At 33.2% G+C, this 22858-nt stretch overlaps 1 protein-coding gene and 1 long non-coding RNA gene across 2 annotated transcripts; both read right to left on the bottom strand.

The window, feature by feature from the left end:
* Positions 1 to 3483: 3483 nt before the first annotated feature.
* On the bottom strand, positions 3484 to 8522 carry LOC143073167 (uncharacterized). The gene is made up of 3 exons (XR_012977415.1): positions 8383 to 8522; positions 5004 to 5610; positions 3484 to 3839 (listed from the first exon to the last, which is right to left on the bottom strand). It is a non-coding gene; the product is annotated as an uncharacterized LOC143073167 (long non-coding RNA).
* Positions 8523 to 10172: 1650 nt separating this feature from the next.
* Positions 10173 to 21297, bottom strand: LOC143073169 (uncharacterized). The gene is made up of 7 exons (XM_076248505.1): positions 20884 to 21297; positions 19892 to 20145; positions 19580 to 19726; positions 12655 to 12878; positions 12020 to 12310; positions 10809 to 11129; positions 10173 to 10489 (listed from the first exon to the last, which is right to left on the bottom strand). The coding sequence occupies exons 1-7, from the start codon at positions 21176 to 21178 to the stop codon at positions 10195 to 10197; spliced, it is 1827 nt and encodes a 608-aa protein (XP_076104620.1). The 5' UTR covers positions 21179 to 21297; the 3' UTR covers positions 10173 to 10194.
* Between the last annotated feature and the right edge of the window lie 1561 nt (positions 21298 to 22858).

The raw sequence follows: 22858 nt of genomic DNA on the forward strand, positions 1-22858 counted from the left end.
AATCAGGATTACAAGGGATTTTGAAAAGTAATTGATTAAATTAAATTACATGTAATCAGATTTTTGGCTGATTAATGATTACACTGATTACTTGGAAAATTGTAATCAATTACAGCTGATTAATGATTACAATTAAAATTACCCCAACTGGCGAATCGCCATATAGAATATGTAAGGCGAAAACGCTAAAGCACTTAAACGCAAAATGGCATTAACCTGCCACAACACTGAGTTGTCCGCATGTAAACTTCTATAATTTGTCACCAATATAACTACATCGCAACCCGTTACTGTTTCAACAGCCATCGGTGTTTCATGTGTGTATTCTTAAACAAGTATTATTTTTCTCTCGTTTTTTGCAATGTATCACTCTCTACTGTCCTCATATATTATTCTATATTCTGCGTTTCCATCCACTGAGATTCTCGTGTATACCATGAGGGTCCGGATTGGGGGTATTGTTTATTTCTGTATTCTTTAAATTGTTATATCATTTTTTTCTACATTTTATTTATCTTACTCATTATTCTTTCTTTATTTTTCATATTTTGTCATCCCAATATATTTTACCTACTGATGTTTAGTTACATTACGACGTTTATCTCTGATTTACATAGTGGTTACCAATGTAGATGAGAAATTTGTGTCATTCATGACAATTAAACAGAATCAACATGATATATGCGATCATTCTTGGATGAAATTGATATTACTTTAATATTACACTTTTTGAAACCATTTTTATCAATTTTCAATTTCATGTGTTGTTTTCCTTTCTCTTACGGTTGGGGACTCCCACGTGAATAGACATTTTTCGTATCACACCGTACGGAGTGTGATATGAAAAAGTGATATCAAAATTACGTTAATTTGATTGGCTTATCTCGTAAATTTCCAATATTTTCATTGGCCGTTGATCAGGTCATTATTCACTGGAAAAGGTCATGCCGGGACTACTTTTTTTCTTGACAACTGATTGTTTACTTCCGGTTTTCACGATTTTCGTCTGCTTTATCGTCTGCATTATCTAATATAAATCTTATCATGGACGAAGAAATAAAGAAAGGAACCCGTGCACTCGTTATGAAACCTATAAAAATATAAAAAAAAAGAAGATATATCTGGGAGTCAATGGAACAGTATTCTGTTCACACAAGAACATACAACACAATAAAATAAAACCATATTAGTTCAAAAAGTATACAGATCAGTACGCGTTGCAAAGAAAAACGGCCGTAGCAACACAACTCGCAACAAATAGGCCACGCACATACAACTTTTTCCCATAAGAGAAATAGGTTTAACAACTTGTGAGAATTAGATATCGCTTGATATCAACTCTCGTTATTTAATTTCAATAATAATAAACTCGCCATAGGCTCGTTTATTATTATTGAAATTAAATAACTCGATTTGATATCAATCGATATCTAATTCTCGTTATTTAATTTCAATAATAATAAACTCGCCATAGGCTCGTTTATTATTATTGAAATTAAATAACTCGACTTGATATCAATCGATATCTAATTCTCACTCGTTATGAAACCTATAAATATGTAATGTTTCATTGCTCATGTGTTGTTTTCGTATATTTTAGCCGCGCGTCTTGAGCCTACTCATTTGATCCGATAACACGCCACATAACAATACAATTATACTTTTATTGCGATTCATAACTCTTAACAGACCAATAAACAGACCGGGTTTTATACATCCGACCCATTAACAGACCAGGTTTTAAATAAAGATTGATTTATGTCAACAAAATTTAAATACAGATTTTCGTGTAGATCTTTCACACAATGATATCAATATGGTTAACAAACATAATGCCTTTCTTTTTTTCGATGTTCAAAATATTGAATGCAAGTAAATTTAACCAATGTGTCATTTTGTGTACATTTTATGTGTGTAAAATGTGTATAAATTTATTGATGAGTAACCCGCCTTTTCATTTTATAGATCGTACATCGAAGCTAGAAAAATAATAATTACACCACTGAATTCAGTACATTGAATTGTTTTGTTAGACATGAATACTTTTTATGACTAAAATATATTTAGAAAGTTATACAATGAAACATGCTGAACTTTCAATGATTTTCTCGATAACACCTGATTAACAGACTTTAGCCAACCCGATTAACAGACCAACCGCCGATATAGCCGCATACTCAATATAGATTAACCGACTAATCTCACGGTTAGCCGAGTGTCGGCCGTGGCTTTATTAATAAATTAAAAGCATTGACATGGTTGAGCGCATACACATTTGTTTAATCCCGCCACATTCTTGATGTGCCGGAGTCTGTTATTCAATGGTTTGGTTGTCGTTGATTGTTGTTCAGAGGCGGATTTAGGGGGGGGGGCAGGGGGCCCGGGCCCCCCCTTTTTGGGAAAAAAATTGGTTGCTTATATAAGGAATCACTGAAGCGTGACTGGAGCGGGCCCCCTCTTAGGTCAGTCAGTGGGCCCCCACTTATGAAAATTTCTGGATCCGCCACTGTTGTTTGCGATTTTTGTATTTTGCAGCTCATAAAACCAGTTGTTGGCAGGATATTGGTTTGTTCTTCTCGTAAAATTTACAATCAATGGCGTGATACTAAATTCATAAGGGGAGGGATTGTGCTTGATTTTCAAAGGACGCTGACATAATCTTTCGGTCAGTGTAAATAAGGTTTCCCAGTGACATTTCAGTAACTGTTATTAGTCCTAGATTAAAGATTTATATTGATCATTGACATTTTCGTAGTGTCTTGTATTTTTATTCACACATCTGACTCGGACTTCTCGGAGTTTTACTGTGTATAAATTATTCTATGAGTTTGTTCATTCCACATTGACTAGAGTTATAGGGAAGGATTGATAAGTCACAAAACATGTTAAACCCCGCCGCATATTTGCGCCTGTCCTAAATCAGGAACTTCTAGCCTTTGTTAGTCTTGTGTTTGCCTAGTGTGGTAATCTTTTGATTCATGCATTTATCAGGTTCGGAGTTAGTCCCAGATTGCTCTGACGTCCAACGGCTGTTTTTAGCCGTTGGACGTCAGAGTAATCTCGGACTAGTTCGGAGTTAAGTGTGGCGTTCACTTCGCTGAACTAGTATGTATACAGTATTGTTTAGGGACTGCTTGGCCTAAACTGAAAGTGGTATAGTGCATATTGTATATATTGAGAATTAAAACGATGAATATGTGTAAGAGACAAGAGTCTGAACAAAGAGCAGAAAAAAAGACAAGGCCACAGATGGAGCATCAACACAACGAGAAATCCCGTATCCGGAGGCGGTATCCACTGAGGCTTTTTTTTTTCTGAAAATACATCAATTTGTTTACTTCAGTATTTTTAAAAATATATCTTACTACTTCATATTGGTATGCTGAGAAGATACCTTTTTCTGTCATTTATTATGTTTGCACATAAATTTGACATAAATTTACTTCATCTAAAACATTTTTTAATAAATATCATATCCACACAATCAATCAACTAGAATTTATTAACATTATTCCCATTGTATAATCATTTCTTCCAACATCAATGTCATAATGTAAATTTTTCACTAAATAAATAACCAGCTTTGCATCTTCCAATCCCGATAAAGGTTTCTATGCACAAAAAGCAGTATGTGCCCATCACAACTATACTAGTGACGATATCATAATAAGACCCTCCATATACGAGATGGTAAACAACCATTAATGGACGAATAATATAAACAGTGGCACTTAAGTATACTAAAGTTATTTGTATAGCTTTGTTTTCCTTTGAGCATCTGCTGCACAAACCACTAGGTGAGTTGTCAGACAAAAAAGGTACATTCCAGAAACGGAAATCTGAAATGAAAAAATATTCAATTAGTAAAGCTTACATTGTAACTCTTATGAAAAAGAAGACCATTTGATTTCTCTTTGCAGTTTCTTACTATCAGAAATACGGAGAATAGTTAATCTACAAAATTGACAGTGATATGCACAAAATTGTCAGTTATATGTAGAAATTTTGTCAGTAATATGTACAAAGTTGTCAGTAATAAGTACAAAATTGTCAGTATTATATGTACTACACAGTTAATATTTGTCTTTTTCTATTTAATACAGTTGTAGCTTCATTAGTCATTAGTCATAGTTTAAAAAAAGATAGAACTGTTGGAAATTTCAGAAATAAATGTGTTTAGTTGTGCTTAGTTTTGTACATTTAATCATGATATGGAGATCGTCTGCTACTTTTGAAAGTCACAAGAGACAAATTTTCTCTTCTAAAGGAGTTTCGACTTTGTATATTTTGAAATATACCCCAATACAAGGAAAAGCTGTCGATATTAGCGTATATTACTTAGGATTTCTACAACTGTTACAGCTTTTTGTTGTTGAGTATTGCATATAAGCTTGCGTTCGGTTACTGCTTTCATTTTACGTTTCCTTATAATGCAGTATGAAAATACGTGTTTCGTTGTTTTTGGTGTATGTATAAATGTTCGAAGTTGTAAATCTCATCAGTGAATAGTTGTCTTTACAGTAAAACTAGATGTGTTGTCCTTCAATTTGTAGCTGATGTCTGATCTTTGATACTCTGTGTTCATTTATTTCTAAACTCGAGGCAATATAAGCTAGTTTGTTTTTTTTTTGCATTTCGATTTTTTCATCAATATAAAAAGGAAATGTGTCCGTATGCGTTAAATGAGACATGGTTCGCACAGTCAACAGCTGAAGCTCTAATCGCCCGATTTTAAGAAATGTGTATGTAAATACATATGTACATATTGTACATATATAGCATTCAAAATTTACATCTACGCCAAAACCTTTTTTTGTGTGTGTGCCGTGTCGTTAGTTAGCTGTCTCATTGACATGTACCCCACATCTCCTTTATTCGTCTTTTTTAACGCAACAAAGTTGTTAGATTATCATGATTCCCTGATATTACAATAACAGTAGTTTAAATATTGTGCTCCTTGTTCTTATTGGAAATTATTAAACAAATCTTAAAAGATGACTTACCTGTACTTGGTTGAAACTTTCTGATTAAAATGAAAGTTATCAGCATCGGTATATAGATTAAAAGGTATTCATAACACAAATAATATGGAATAGGCAAATTAGTTCCACATGACGTCAAACGGAGGTGAAATGTAGGTTGTACGTCTACTTTAAGGTCTTTGCTGTTGTTTTCACTCAGTTTTCTACTAGATAAAAATGAAGTTATGCACAAGACATAAATCCATACGAAGATTCGTAGAAAACACGATTTGGTCAAAACTTTTAGTGCTGATGTCATTATGTTGCATAGAATAAAAGTTGTTACAAGCATCGACATAATACGAATATCTACACAATGTATTGCTGGTTGTATCTTTGATTTCAACGCCATTAATAGAATAACGCTGTAAAATTCATGTAAGAATCCGAAGAGAATGAGTAACCATAGTGTACAAAAGTTCCGTCTTTTGATAATGGGCAATACAAGAAGCAGGATAAGACCTCCACAGAGAGACGTGATAATCACCAGAAACTGGAACACATCAAATACTATTGCAAAACTCAAAAATACTGAAACTGGTTCCATGGTGGAATCACTATGTGGAGTAGAGTTCGTCATTTAGCTGGACTGAAATATAAATTTGATTGTGTAAAATATTCATTTAATGCAAACAGCTTTCCTTTATGAAATTTTTGTATTTGCCTGTACATGTTTTTCTGTTCAAGAATGTCAAATGATTTAACAAGATCACATGTTTACCCAGAAATATATATATTTTTTTGTTTTTGTGTCATTCGATTCAGTGGTGTTTGGATATGTTAAACCTTGTAGCTCGATTTTATTTAGACTAATCAGTTGTTATTAAAACATTCAAAAAAACGTATTTGCCATTTAACGATTCAATTTTTAAGTTTATTTTTAAACAATCAGTTTAGTCGATTTTAGCCCCATGCATGTGTATTCCTTCAGAACTGCCAAAACCGAAGAAAACTTTGATAATCATACCTTATTTCCATACTTTCTTATTCTTTTTAATGCTAATAAAGTATGCCAAATAATAATCTTATATATACTGTTAATAGTTTTCGTGTTGTTCGATCGTCAGTTTTCTATTTAATGCTTATGGAACTACCAAGATATCATCTAAGATTCGAGAAATGGGGGCATGGATATCGAACTTGTAAATATGGCAGCGACCGTAGCAATGCAATTTATTTTGGGAAAATTTGTATGCACTTCGCCCCTACTCGAATCCATCACTGACTATTGTTTGTGTCTTTTCTCTGGGTTTTGTTTTGGTCGCAGTGGTTGCATCTCAGTTCATCTTCAGATATCAAAAGCATGTCAACACTGAGGATGTAAGTTTGCGGGAATCCCGCTCGTGACAAGTCGCAGTGGTTGCATCTTAGTTCATCTTCAGATATCAAAAGCATGTCAACTTTGAGAATGTGAGTTCGCGGGAATCCCGCTCGTGACAAGGTGCATCTGACTCTGAATAGGGTTGCCAGTTTTCTTATCAAAGGCCTGTTGTTCTCCCCAGTTACTCCGGTTTCCTTCACCATTAAAACCCGGTCGCCGCAATATAGCAAAATGTGCTAAAAGTGGCTTTAAATACCAATAATCAATCAATCGATTATTTATTTCCCCGTTCACATCTTCCATAATATATAAAAGCCGGAGGCCACCAATGGGTCTTCAACGCAGCGAGAAAATCCCACATTATGACTATTATATGATTAACATGTAAATATATTTACCTATATATTTAATGCAAGTTCGTCTATAAAATCACATTGAACAACATCTTAAGGGCTTTTATAAAGAACATACTGATCTTATAAAAAAATATATGTGACATTTTAAAAAGTGCATGGACCTATTGATTGATCTATTTAGTTAGAGTACATTTGATGAATTACTATTATATGTCATAGTTTTCGAATTTGTTATAAATCATTTAACTGTTAGATTAATCAACTGCCGATCAGTTCCTTGCAGCCAGTTTAGTTTATTAGTAGTATTTTTTATTGACATTTGTTTTCATGATCCAAACCGAGGGTCCCCGGATATCATAGACACAACAAGACTAAGTTTTTTTCCAGCAGTTTCTCTCTGTGAAAAGAGGCGTAATTTTTGCTATATACCGAATTGGACTATTTACCGGGTTTGTAATAACATGAGCAACACGGCGGGTGTCTTATATGGAGCAGGATCTGCTTATCCTTCCGGAGCACCTGAGATCAACCCCAGTTTTGGTGGGGTTGTGTTGCTTAGTCTTTAGTTTTCTATGTTGTGTCTTGTGTACTATTATTTGTCTGTCTGTCTTTTTCCTTTTTAGCCATGGCGTTGTCAGTTTATTTTTTATCTATGAGTTTGACCGACCCTCTGATATCTTTCGCCCCTCTTTTCTGTTAATAACTATAATAACTCATTATTCATGCAGAAGCAGTTCAAATTTCCAACCCTGCAAACTCTTAGAATCGAACCTTTGCAGATCGTCCTACTAGATTTATTGTAAACTGGATATGTATGAAATGGTTTCCATTGAATGTTAAATAAGCAATAATCACAATCATGGTTGAAAGATTGTGTTTATAGATTAAATAGATAAAATAATAGGCGATTTAAGTCACATAGCTGGTAATTTATTTTATTAAATTGTTAATATTAATATCAATTCTAAAAAAAATCTTTGACATTAACTATAACATTCGCTTGTTTTCTTTTACAATAATAAGATCAGTATTTTTCTTAAAGTTTATATTTGAAGGCAGACAATTCAATTTTAGTGCAGTAGTCAGCACTTCGATATAGACATGAATATCAATTATATGGTCTTTTTTATTTTCCTGTTTACAAAGTGTGAATTCTTTGAAATACTAAGGATTTTCTTATCCCATGCAGGCATAGATTATATACCTAAGCCGTATTTGGCACATCTTTTGGGGATTTTGGGTCCTCAATGCTCTTCAACTTTGTACTTGTTTGGCTTTATAACTTTTTTGATCTGACCCTCACTGATGTGTCTTTTGCAGACGAACCACTCGTTTGGCATATTAAATTATAAGCCTGGTACCTTTGATAACGAATTAAAATCATTTTTTTAATGAAACAGTGTATACTTCTGATTTTATATCTGAATCAAGAAAGTTTTCTTTTAATATCAAAAGGCAAACAATATGCCAGACCACAAGTGTGAAAAGTTTGTCATTTTAATTAACTGTAGAAATGCACATCATAAATGTGTAAAAGTTATAAGGTACAATCGTTTGACTTTGAACCTGTACAATAACCATGAAAAGTAGTTCGATTGAATACAGATTGATGTCCGAGCAAAAAGCGTTATATACTCATTAGAAATAATTATAATAAATCATATACAAACATATCAAAACTTACCTTATTTATCAATGAAGACATACAGACAATCCGAAGTAAACACACATGCAGATAGTGTTTATAAAAAAAATAATACATATTCATGAAAAATGTCAATACTAACATATTCATATATCATAGTCATATGTATGTAAGGCCTTGAGCAGGATAAGATGACACCAAGACAAATGTTGTCGATTTATTTAAGTTTTTACAGAAACAGCTGTGTACAAATATATATCTTATAATAATGGAATCAATAACAACAAAATATAAAGAAAATATATTTAATCAAAACTAAACATCAAACTATTAAATTGAGTTATGAAGATCAAAGCGCAACCTGGCGCAGTCATCTAATATTAGCCGACTGGCCTACTGGAATCATCGGGTTGTAAACCGATCGTCCCTTCTTGCAGAAGTCGAGTTTTTATTTTCCTGCGTTATTTTGAAGGTGCAAGTTTGAATTATTTAAATTGTTTGTGAGATCGACAGCATACTTATGCTTTGATTAAATTGGCTGAAAAAAACCAGTTTAACAAGATAGATACCTTTTAATTTTAGACTAAAGAAAGAATTCAACTATATTTTAGATTAATTTTCATATTGGGAGAATGGATTTTTTTTCAATTTTGAATTAAAGTAAAGCTAATGAGTAATATATTATGTTTTTAAGATGTGTTTAGGTGACACGCTGTTATGCTTTCCTATATATGTATATGAAACCTTGCGGTTTGCAATGCTTTTTTTGTTTTGAGATGTGGTTATACTGCGTGGCACGAATGTCCACACTTCTAAAAAGTCACAAATTACTTCGAATGCGAATTCATGAAGTACACATAACAACACAACAGGTAACACAAGAAGATAAGGAACTGCTTAATACCTTTTCACCCAGCAGAGGTCGCTTCCAGATTGATGTTAGGTTTTTGGATTTAATCGTTATAGTTTTCTGCCAAATTTCCTGTTGTCCTGTGTTTTTTTTTTTTTTTTTTTTTTATCTTTCGTCACTTACTTAGTTAACGTAATTAATCATCATTTTCAATATGCAGACCATATAATATGAAGTCGTTAGGTTGGGTAGTACAGAAGAAATGTGTGCCGAAAAGATGGCATGCAGTTCAAAAATTAAGAGACTCTCAAGTTCCAGTAATACCGGAGAAATGTGTCGAAATATTAATTGGACAGACGGACTAAGATATAATTTGGTTTCAAATTAGCCGCCTCTCGCATGGGTGCATTTAATCTATAAGAAATAAGGACCTATGTGGCCGTGTATTCGAAGTAGTCTATCTACTGTATCACTTCTCTCTCCACACTGTGGCTAAGAAATATTGCCTATATAGTGGCGTTCAAATTTTATTTGTGGAGGAAACCAGAGTTGTCGGAGAGAAGCACCGACCTTCAGAAGAAAAACTAACAATAATAGTCAATTGAGATTGGAGTCTTGGACGCTACTGCCGCGTGAAAGGTTCTAACTTACAGCCACAGTCTGCTTTTAAATATGGAGTAGTAATTAAGTATAAAATCATAACAGCTAAATATAATATAACTTCATTAATTAATAAACTTTCAACCTGAGTTAGTGACTGAAAGCCCAACGGTACATATTACAGAAAATTAGGAGATAACATATTGCACTTTTCCCGTCTTTTTTTTAGACGCTAAGTGTTTGTCAGACAAATTCCTCTCTTTTTATATAATAGCCAATGTATACACATTCACTTCTTAAAACATTCCAAGACCCAACCATGGACGCTGTAAGCAATTGGCTGGTTATCTTTGGTGATCTCAAGATGATCAAACTACTGTTAAGTACACAAACATTTAATTTCATTTTAAATTCAATTCTGAAAACACCGAACATAGTCCGTTTAATTTAATTTTCTGTTCTGTTGTCAAGACCTCATCGTCAAAGTCTGTAGTCTCGAGGGACAATAAAGCTATAAGACTATCGAGTTTAGTTAAGTCTGGTTTGTGGTCATCAAGTTTAAACTGGAGTGGACTATACCCCTTATCCTTGAGCGCTCTGACCATCTGACCTTCACTATGTTGCGGTAAAAACGACACAAAGACAAGTCTAGCTGGGAATACCTCTTTGTAGTATTTGTCAAATAACTCTGCAAACCTGAAAATATACAAATTATAAACTAGTAAAGTGAAATATTTCTGACTACAACTTTTGTAATTTTAAGCTATAGCAGAATTAAACACCTTAATTATTTGTTTCAACTTAATTATTGAGAATCTAGAGGCTATTGTCTGGGTTATTTGGTTATTACGTTTAAAACAACTTTTTTTAAATGAGGCTTTTGACCTTGAAAGTACTCAAAATTTCAAACATGTTTTAAACAATTTTATTGGTTTGATAATTGCATGTTGCGTTTCTTTAACACAGGGTGGTAGATTCTGAAGTTTACACACTACAAATATTTTTAAGTTCTCACCAGAATTCCTCGCATTGTTCATTTTCTTCTTCATCTGTCACGATGATAAATGTTTTCACAATTTCCCTTTTCTTATAGAATGGATACAGACTAGCAGCTGGTGCTGTTGCATTATCAGCTTTGGTGGACAGTGCTAAATCTAAAACTTGTTCTACATTTTCGGGGAGATAAGGGGCATCTCTAGTTTGATCGTCGAAGAAAACCAATTTTGCAGAGGTAATTTTTGTTAAAATTCCAGCAATTATAACACTAGTTTTGATAGCAACTTCCATCGAACCTGAGGCATCACCAACTATAACAATCGGCTCTTCAAGTGGTAAACTGAAACAAGATCGATGAAATGTATCATATAAAAAAAGTAAGAATCTAAACAGTCAGTGGTTTTTACTTGTATGTATGGTTGATAATAGCAGGAAAATTGGAAGCAGATCAACATAAATTATAAAGAATTGATTCTTGGTACATTTTCGTATATCATGACGCATGGATTCTTCCTTTGGTCTATAGATGACCAAGTTACATGGCTTTGGTAATAAATGCTTTTTACTTGTAAATTCACTGCTGAAAAACCAATTTGAAGCACCTGGGAAAAGGATATTGTGTAAAAGGAAACAGTAAGGTGTCCTACCTTTGGGCAAAGATTGTATTAGCAAGATTATGCACAACTTGTTGTATTTATTCGTTGCATTGCTCTTCTACTTCGTTATTGATTTTTGATTCTAGCGCCAAAGGTGAGTCTTATTTTGACAAAAACATGTGTCACAATCAGGCTTAGTTATAAGGCTGGTATCTGTTGAGTTTTCGCAACCACTGGGTGACCCAGTCGATGCAACTGCTTGTAGACGTTTTGTTTCAGAATACACTTATAGCCGAGAACTTTTCTACCAGTCATTATATAAATAACTTTAGCCATATTTGGCACTTCTTCAACTTTATGATTGAGTTAGCCTCTCTTTTGTTTTGATACGAGCGTCAATGGCGAGGCGAGTCTTGTGTAAACGAAGCGTGAGTTTGGCATTCTAAATCATAATCCTGAAATCTAAAAGGAGTTTCTTTTCATTTCAAGTATATAGAAACTCTGATTTGATTTGTTCAAACATATCTTATTTATAAATCTCGCTTGCCCTGATACATGTACATTTTCAAGATTATCTTTATACTAAATATCCGTATCATTCCTGTCAATGATGTCATGTCCTATTGATACATACCTAATTTTGCTGATATTTTCATCAGCTTGTCCGATTAGATGATTTAAAAAAGGAGCTTTCGATTCATCAACTATATTTTCCTGATTTTCTAGGTTTGGTCCGTTTGGCTGTGCATCCCAATCCCATGTGTAATATATTTCCTCTGGGTTTGCTTTTATGCCCTCTCTGGCCATTTTTAGGATCAATAAACGTTCCATTAATTTGCCATTTGCCAATGTTACTTTTTCGCCTTCATTTAACCGTTCCATCAAAACTTCATCAAACGATGCACAGGTCAAATTTTCATAATACCTTCAAAATAAAGATTTTAACGTTAGATCAAATTTAAATATATATATATATATATATATATATATATATATATATATATATATATATACATATACCTTTAAAATAAACAGTATTACATTAACTTAAATAAGTCAATTTAGTCAATCAATCAATCAATCAATCAATCAATCTAAATTTGTGGCGTCTGAAGCGCTTTTCTGGATTCAACTTTTACATAAAATAAAATAAGGACAGAAGTATGGTGTTTCTGGCAAAATATGAGTACGAGTTCACGATTTTGAAGAAAATATTACCAAATGGAGTTTCTATTCAACAAATCCGCCTATTCATGTGTTCAATCTTACCACAATAATGTGTCAATTTTCTTCTCTTTCAAAGCTATAGCTCTCTTACTGTCACCTGTAAGGTGTTTGTCTAGACTTTTCACGTGACCATACGGAACTGGATGTGATTGGACCAATTCATTTACATTATGTTCGTTTATATCTTTACAACTGTGTACAATTGAATCTTCTGGAGCTGTGTTTCCAAAACAAAATCCTAGGAACCATGGTAACGCTGGAAAGTCCTAAAAACATAAATTTGATCGAAAATTAATTTAATAAATTTAAGCAGAAGTTTCCCTATTTAAACATGTTTAATTTGCATTGTATTTCAGTTACCATTTTGAACATCATAGTTCCCAGTGACGCGAACTAACAAAACGTATTGAATGTATTGCTATCTGTGCTCAATAGGACAATACACGAACGACTGGTACAATCAATATCATCAACACCAACGTTGATGGACATCGCGTTCCACTATAAGTATAACAACGCACATGACAAGGGACAACGTATTCTATTAAACAACTGGTATAGTTAAAATGAAACCGTGCTCTATAAAATAGCAATATCAAACCAATGAGGGTAGTTCAATGAACAAAAGGCTCTCAAGAGCCTGAATCGCTCACCTGTATTTCAGAGGAGAAGATTTTTAAATGTTAGCAAACTTGATGAACAAATTGTGCAAAATTGTCTTTAAAGGGCAATAACTCCTTAAGGGATCAATTGACAATTTTGGTCATATTAACTTTTTTGTAGATCTTACAGTGCTGAACATTATTGCTGCTTACAGTTTATACCTATCTATATTAATATTCAAGATAATAACAAAACAGATGCTCCGCAGGGCGCAGCTTTATACGACCGCAGAGTTCGAACCCTGAACAGTTGGGGTAAGTATAGACACAACATTCAAGCTTGATTCAGCTCTGAATTTCGATTGTGATTAAATAGTTGACTCAACATAGGTTTTTGACACAGAATGAATGTGGTCTAAGAACTTAAACTTAAAAACTTAAAAACTTTTAAATTGAACATTTACCTATTATGGTCCCATATCCCAAATCTAAATACATGGTTAGATTCAGCATATCAAAGAACCCCAAGAATTCAATTTTTGATGAAATCAAATAAAGTTCAATTTTGAACCCCTTTAGACCTCAATGTGGACCAATTTGATAACCGGGTCCAAATATCAAAAATCCAAATACACGGTTTGATTCAGCATATATCAAAGAACCCCATATATTCAATGTTTGTTGAAATCAAACAAAGTTTAATTTTGGACCCCGATTTGGACCAACTTGAAAACTAGGCCTATAATCAACCAGATGCTCCGCAGGGCGCAGCTTTATACGACCGCAGAGGTTGAACCCTAAACGGTTGGGGCAAGTATGGACACAGCATTCAAGCTGGATTCAGCCCTAAATTTGGATTGTGATTAAATAGTTGACACAGCATAGATTTCGGACACAGAATGAACGTGGTCTAATGAACTTAAAATATTTTGTTTGCTTTTGAGCAATTCACTATGCTGTTGAATATTAATCCTCTCCAAAAAATGTTTGAAGAAATTTTCTTTTTAGTTATTAAATCTGAAATGAGAAAAATTTAACCCCCCCCCCCCCAATTTTTTTTCACATCCCCCTTTCCCTTTTTCCAAAACTGATCTCAATTCAAATTTCTAATGGAGTTTGAAACAATAACTACTCATTTAAATACATCATAAAATATTAAAATGTAACAAAAGGTGCTTGTTATCACTGAATGGTAAAGATTGTTTTAATTTATCAGTTGGTAGTTTTAGTGAATATACATTGTTTATTGTATAAAACAATGATTTAAGTTGATTCAACTACTATTCTGGACAAAGAAAGATAACTCCAATCAATTGAAAATTTCTTGCTATTGCACAATATTATGCAATTAGATATTTCTTGCTATTGTGCAATACTGTGCAATTGAAAATATTTGCTATTGCACAATACTGTGCAATTGAAGATTTCTTGCTATTATAACCGGAAGAAAAGTGACATTGGGAACTTTTACTATAATTTTCAAAGTGCTTTATAGGAACTCTCGTTTTGAATTGAATATGTATATGAACTCTCGTTTTGAATAGTTATATGAACTCTCGTTTTGAATATTTATATGAACTTTCGTTTTAAATTGATTATTTCTGGTTTTAGTTTTAAGTTGACATGGTTGAATATTTCTTGTTTTAAATGTTTCTTTATTCTTAAACATAATGTTTCTTATTTCAAATATCCAAAGAGATTATAGATTTACTATTTTACAACTTAATCCGATGGCTGTCAAAAGTGCTAAACTTACACTCAACTTCAAAAGAGGCAATTATCGCTATTTTGCTAAGTTAAGGTAGCACTACAGTCAGAATTTTCTGACTCCAATCAACAGTCTTTAAAGATTAATTTCTCCAGAACTGCTCAATGGATTTTTAAAATCTTTAACTCATTTTAAAGCTGAAATATAACTCTTTCTTAATCTATATATAAATTTATTTTTGGTTTGATTAATCTCAAAATATAGCTCATTAATTGCCAAAAAAGTGGTCTTCCAACTTGGATGAAAATGGCACATTCATGTCAAATGGTAGTAAACATTTGTTTTCATCCCTTTAATCAACCATATACAATCTCCAAAACCATGTCTTAGATTTTTGATATATGCCTCCAGTAAGAAGATATATTGATTTAACTGCTGGGTGCCAAACCTCATTTCACCTTTCATCTTTGGAGACCTATAAATTCATTTAGAAACAAATTATCCAAAAACTGGGACACGGTATTGTAGAAAATACACCCTTTATTCATATATATCAAGGTCAAGCCAAAGGGGGTACCCATAAAGTTTCTATTTTCATTTTTTCCTTACAATTCTCATGAAAAATTGTTCTGAGAAATGACCTAAAAACCAAATTTCCCCCTTAAAACCCCTATAAAGTCAATATAAATACAAACATTCCACTGGGAACACCCCATGAGTGTTCTGATACCATTACTATATTAATAGAACCACACACTTCGTGTCTTTGATGCTCTAATGCTGTAAATTTTGCATTATATGTGAACTGTCCAACACTAACTTGGCATTTGGCTGGAGTTTGACGTCACAGATTTGACCAACATAGACAAAGCTCCGCCTCTTTCCAGACATTCTAAGATAAGAGAATAACATGATTGGCCAGCTGCATTTAATCAATGTTTAACATAATTATTCTCAAAATATACAAAAATGATTTTCATTTGAATTTTAAAAAAGAAATAAACTATTTCTGAAATTAGCTAGAACATTAAAAGTGTGCATCACAAAACATGTTCATAAAAAGATCAAGAACACCGTTTTCTTGAAAATACACTTTCCCACATGATTTTTTAATTTAATGGAACTGAAAAATTACACATAAACTGAAAATAAGTTATTCAAAAATGCATAAAACTGTATTTAAATGAAGAAGACCAAAGAGTAGAAATTTATACAGGCAGTCAGAGGCTTTTAAAAATAATTTCCCACTCTTTTCCATAGAATTTTTTTTTTTCATTTTTGGTAGATTTTTTCCCTTTAGTTTTTTCTTTTTCTTTGTTCACTTCCATGTTATATAAATACTTTTTGTTGCAAAACAATGAGATAAGACTACAATATGTACCTTGTGGTCAGGGATAAGCAGCTGGACACTGGTATCAACAGATGATTGACATATTAGCCCCTCCCAAATGCCTATATATTTAGACAATTACCATGTGCTTTTATTTACATAAGTTCATTATCAATTTACTCCCTGTTGTGATATGATAATGACTTTAAGATTTTTACAAACTGTCCAGAATAATACTTATTTGAAAATTATGTGATAAAAAAATTATCTTCAAAAAATCATTGTTAGACTGTAGTGCTACCTTAAGCCGGAGGACAATAATCCGTTTATTATTACATAAGATTAGACAATGATAGATATATTTCATGAGAACCTTTTATAATGTTTTAATACCCTTATCTTGGACTTAATTTATATGTTTTGTAAACTGTTGCTGGAGCAGTCTTCCCCTAGCTTTCGAACTGTAAACTTGTAAATAAATTTGTATATATATTTTATACGGTCTTGCGTTTAAAGCAGCCATAGTGTCGATTATAGACCTACAGACTTTAATGTAACCCGTGCTAAAGTTCATCATCGGGACTTATGCCGCAATTTCACGGGGTTATACTATTGCACAATACTGTGCAATTGAAAATTTCTTGCTATTGCGCAATACTGTGCAATTGAAGATTTCTTGCTATTGCTGAATACTGTGCAATTGAAAATTTCCTGCTATTGCACAATACTTAATATAATAATTTTGGATCCTGTTTTGAACCAACTTAAAAACTGGGCCCATAATCAAAAATCTAAGTACATGTTTAGATTCAGCATATCAAAAAAGCCCAAGAATTCAATTTTTGTTAAAATCAAACTTAGTTTAATTTTGGACCCTTTGGACTTTAATGTAGACCAATTTGAAAACGGGACTAAAAATTAAAGAAACTACATACACAGTTAGATTTGGCATATCAAAGAACCCCAATTATTCAATTTTTGATGAAATCAAACAAAGTTTAATTTTGGATCCCGATTTGGACCAAGTTGAAAACTGGGCCAATAATCAAAAATCTAAGTACATTTTTAGATTCAGCATATCAAAGAACCCCAAGGATTCAATTTTTGTTAAAATCAAACTAAGTTTAATTTTGGACCCTTTTGACCTTAATATAGACCAATTTGAAAACGGGACCAAAAATTAAGAATCTACATACACAATTAGATTCGGCATATCAAAGAAACCCAATTATTCAATTTTTGATGAAATCAAACAAAGTTCAATTTTGGACCCTTTGGGCCCCTTATTCCTAAACTTTTGGGACCAAAACTCCCAAAATCAAACCCAACCTTCCTTTAGTGATCATAAACCTTGTGTTTAAATTTCATAGATTTCTATTAACTTATGCTAAAGTTATTGTGCGAAAACCAAGATTAATGCTTATTTGGGCCCTTTTTGGCCCCTAATTCCTAAACTGTTTGAACTAAAACTCCAAAAATCAATCCCAACCTTCCTTTTGTAGTCATAAACCTTGTGTCAAAATTTCATAGATTTCTATTTACTTAAACTAAAGTTATAGTGCGAAAACCAAGAATAATGCTCATTTGGGCCCTTTTTGGCCCCTATTTCCTAAAATGTTGGGACCAAAACTCCCAAAATCAATCCCAACCTTCCTTTTGTGGTCATAAACCTTGTGTTAAAATTTCATAGATTTCTATTCACTTTTACTAAAGTTAGAGTGCGAAAACCAAGATTAATGCTTATTTGGGCCCTTTTTGGCCCCTAATTCCTAAACTGTTTGAACTAAAACTCCAAAAATCAATCCCAACCTTCCTTTTGTAGTCATAAACCTTGTGTCAAAATTTCATAGATTTCTATTTACTTAAACTAAAGTTATAGTGCGAAAACCAAGAAAATGCTTATTTGGGCCCTTTTTGGCCCCTATTTCCTAAAATGTTGGGACCAAAACTCCCAAAATCAATCCCAACCTTCCTTTTGTGGTCATAAACCTTGTGTTAAAATTTCATAGATTTCTATTCACTTTTACTAAAGTTAGAGTGCGAAAACTAAAAGTATTCGGACGACGACGACGACGACGACGCAGACGACGACGCAGACGACGACGCCAACGTGATACCAATATACGACCAAAAAAATTTTAAATTTTGCGGTCGTATAAAAATCTAAATACATGTGTAGATTCAGCATATCAAAGAACCCCAAGGATTCAATTTTTGCTGATATCAAACAAAGTTTAATTTTGGACCCCGATTTGGACCAACTTGAAAACTAGCCCCATAAGCAAAATTCTTAATACATGTTTAGATTCAGCATATCAAAGAACCCAAAGAATTCAATTTTTGTTAAAATCAAACTAAGTTTAATTTTGGACCCTTTGGACCTTAATGTAGGCCAATTTGAAAACGGGGACCAAATATTAAGAATCTTTATACACAGTTAGATTCGGCATATCAAAGAACCCTAATTATTCAATTTTTGATGAAATCAAACAAAGTTTAATTTTGGACCCTTTGGGCCCCTAATTTCTAAACTGTTGGGACCAAACTCCCAAAAGGTCATAAACCTTGTGTTTAAATTTGATAGATTTTTATTTACTCATACCAAAGTTATGGTGCGAAAACCAAGTAAAATGCTTATTTGGGCCCCTTTCTGACCCCTAACTCCTAAACTGTTTGGACCCAAAACTCCCAAATATTGTTAAAACTACCAAATCGGTGGCAGCAACCCAACAATAGGTTGTTCGATTAGTCTGAAAATTTCAGGGCTGATAGATCTTGACCAATTGAACAATTTAAGCCCCATGTCAGATTTGCTCTAAAAGCTTTAGTTTTTGAGATATAAGCCAAAAACTGCATTTGACCCCTATGTTCTATTTTTTAGCCATGGCGGCCATGTTTGTCAATGGATCAGAACTTCGGATACAATTAAAAACTAGATACCCTAAGGAACATTTAGTAACAGTTTGAAGGTATTTGGCCCAGTAGTTAACTGTTTCAGAGGAGAAGATTTTTTAAATAGTTTACGACGACAGACGACGGACGACGACGGACGTCAAGTGATGGCATAATCTCACATGGGGCCCTTCGTGCACCGGTTAGCTAATATTGGCAATAATTGCACTAGTCGGTCCATAAATACAGCATGAGAGCAAATGTAATTTAAACAGTGCAATAGGATAATTAAAGTCCCGAAAACAAAATTTCATCGCAAAAACTCCGAGCAACTGTTCAACAAAACCAGACGCGCCATCAACTTTGTAGACTATAAAAACTGTGATACCATATGCTCTGGAAGGGTGGGCATTATTTAAGAATACATGTACTTACTTTTTCAGGATTGAAGTGGCAAATGTCCGCTAGCTTCTTCCAAGGGTCTACAGGGAAATGTAAAGCAAAGAACTCTAGTTCATCTTTTGTAAACGTCTTCACCCATTTACTCACCTGCTTTACAACGGCACCAGTTGCTGTTCCGATCTGAATGGAAAAAATAATACTAAAAATTTAATTATATTGACACTATAGTCAGTTATTTGCAACAATAACCTTTGTTTTTTTTTATTTATTTTTTTACTGAAAGTTGCAGTGTTGATAAAGAACGAAACATACAATGTATTAAAAACGCCATAAAAATACACTTACATTCGGTTTAAGAGCTAACAAATTGTCATGCTCTGATTTTAGTTTCCCGAGCTTCGCGGCTGACACTTTTGTTTTCTGACATTGTAGCCTTTTGATTTTTTTCTCAACAACACGTGCCGACCTTCCTGCATCCAAGATAGTTAATGCTTTCAAGACTTCTACAAATGTGTATTGACTGCGGACAGAAATCAATGCACTGGCCAGTTCCTGGTCCTTTCTTGCCCAGCTTGCTGCTAACGCACGTACTCGTGCATCTGTAAATAAATTAACATAGGTCTTTAATTAAGATGTTATAAAAAAATCCACGTGTATGTGTTGTAACTATATATATTTAAGTTACTTACTATACAAAGCAGACAGGAAATGGCGGGAGTTATATTGCACTTACTGTTAATTTATCTGTAAATCGAAACAATCTCAACTAATGAAGGGTGATACTAAGAATGAAAAATAAATTGCAAATGCTTTTTTTGTTTTAATCATGTACCATTTTATCAATATTGACCTGCTTGTCATACTGCTAATAACAACTACAATAATAATAATAATAATAATAATAATAATATTTTATTCAATAAAATATCAAGCATATTTATAATTACAATACACAATATATACGATACATAAAGACAATACTAACACATATATGGTAAAATATATTGGCATTATTATGAGTGCAGCACTGGATCCGCCTATGCTAGCAATAAATATTGTTTCAATATGATTTAAGTAAAGGTAGGTACATTGTTCTTTGGGAGAATTGAGGGGACAAACCTTTTTCATACCACTTACTACTTTTTCGGATACTTGCGAGTGTTTTCAGATCAATTTTTCGGAAAGCGTACTCAAGAATTTCATCCAAAAAATTTAAGAATGAGTTTCATATGTAAAAATCAAAAGTTGGTCAGTTAGTATTCGTACAAGTCATTAACATGTTTAATGTCTTCATAAAAATATTAATGAGAAATAATTAAAAATAGAATTTTACTTACTTTGTACAACATCTACACCACTGTTCATCATTGTAGATATAGCAGCAGCATATTTATCTCTATTTTCCTCTTGTCCTTGATAGTGCTGCTCAAAAGATACTTTCCCCATAAAAAACGACTTCACATCATCCATCGAAGGTTCTGCCACTTCAGTAGTAGCGACAGGTGATGGGGATTGCGACCTACAATTATGTGATCTTGAAATTCGGCTGCGACCAAATCCTCCACGACCCCGTCTACCTCCTCGGCCACGATTCGACCCTCCTCTACCACGCCCTCTTCCTCTTCCAGACATTTTAAAATTTGTAAGAAAACTTATATATAAGATAACTAACAAAATAAGATCCAAAAGCTTTAATTTCTTGTGTTCATTCTCGTTTTAAATGTGTTTGAAACTTAACACACATTCTTTATAAGATTATTGACGGAGGCGTGTACTTTCGGTTTAGGGGATTGCACAACAAATTGAAACTAGGATGGTCGTTAAAGAAAATAGTTACGACCGAAAGTAATCCTCAATATACATGTAATGAAAAAGACAAAACATAAGTATCTGCTCACTACAATCGGACCAATACTTATATCTTATTAGTATTAAATTCAGTACTGAAAAATAAGGAGTTAAAGGGCAATTTGTGAAATACACAAATCGGCGCAGTAATATGTTATGTTATATATTCTATAAATAATCAATGGATTTTCTTGTTTATTCATGATTGCAATATTTTGCATCATTCAGCTTTTCTATTTTTATCTCTTATCCACAAGCCAAAAGGTCGGATGATGGATTACGGAGTCATCTTTGGACATGCATATGAAACCTTTATTATATATTTTTTTAAAGAGGAATGGATTGTATTTTCTCTATAATCTCTATTAATTTCACTGAATAGAAATTACAGTGTCGTAGCTAGGCCATTTTTACTTGTACGCCCGAACCTCGATGAGGGTCCTGAAGGAAAAAAGAATCGTACAATAACAATATGTCACCCAACCTCCATCAGGGTGACATAACTAATTTCAGCTGATCTGTTGATTGTTTTACATTATATCCAATTTATCATATATAAATCGAAATATTTATATTTTTCCGTGTTTGGTTTCAATCAGATATTAATAAAATTTGATACATGGTTTCATTTGCGTAGTACATTGGCAAATTCAAAAGGGACACATAATTTAAAGAATAAGCATATTGCTTACTGAATAGATAAGAATGACCAAAAGAATGACAGAACAAAGAAATATAGAAATTTTGACCCCCCCCCCCCCCCCAAAAAAAAAAACAAACAAAAAAACAAAAAAAAACTCCCTGTTGCCCCCAATCCAGACCCTCGACTCATTCGTATATCAATGTGACAGATAGTTCCGTTTAGTTAATCTAGCTGTTTTCGTCTTCAAAAAGAATATTTTACTTGTGTACAAAGTGTTGTTAATATACACCGTGTAGAACGCCACATGCGGGGTGTCGGCTATGTTTGACATGGGGTGGCAATTTTGAAGCGACAAAAAAGTAACAAGGTAAGTTCAAGCATCAAAATTTCTTATTTTTAGATCTTTCAGTACCATATAATGTATTGCACGGAAGGAACCGCAACATAATCTATTTCCTGAAAGCAGAAGCAGTCGTTTTCAGTGCTCCGTTTTCTCAAACACCTCGCCCTAGTTTTCCGTGTTGCCGATTTTGAGCCTTTATATGCAAATTTTGGTATAAAAAACTACTTTACACTGCTACCCTCCGTATCATTAATATGGAATTGTATTCCTCTCATTGACTTATACCAAATACCAGTTTCTTAGTTAAAATCAATTAGTTTTAAAACTGTTATTCATCAAAATATAAAGTGTCGCTCGGGGTGTCAGATTTTGCGTCGCAAGGGGTAGAGGCTTGTCATAAAAAGAACAAATTGTCTTATAAATCGATCTCTATCTGATACTTTTTAATTCAAACACACCTACACTGTTATGATGACAA

Source organism: Mytilus galloprovincialis, chromosome 4 (genome assembly GCF_965363235.1).
Source record: "Mytilus galloprovincialis chromosome 4, xbMytGall1.hap1.1, whole genome shotgun sequence".
Taxonomy (NCBI): domain Eukaryota; kingdom Metazoa; phylum Mollusca; class Bivalvia; order Mytilida; family Mytilidae; genus Mytilus; species Mytilus galloprovincialis.

Excerpts from the sequence above, each read along its gene's own strand:
- LOC143073169 (XM_076248505.1), bottom strand. The coding sequence starts at position 21,178 with ATGTCTGGAAGAGGAAGAGGGCGTGGTAGAGGAGGGTCGAATCGTGGC. Across the intron at positions 19,727-19,891 it reads TGTTAGCTCTTAAACCGAAT|ATCGGAACAGCAACTGGTGC; the intron begins GTAAGTGTATTT and ends TTTTCCATTCAG. Across the intron at positions 12,879-19,579 it reads GCCACTTCAATCCTGAAAAA|GACTTTCCAGCGTTACCATG; the intron begins GTAAGTACATGT and ends TTATGTTTTTAG.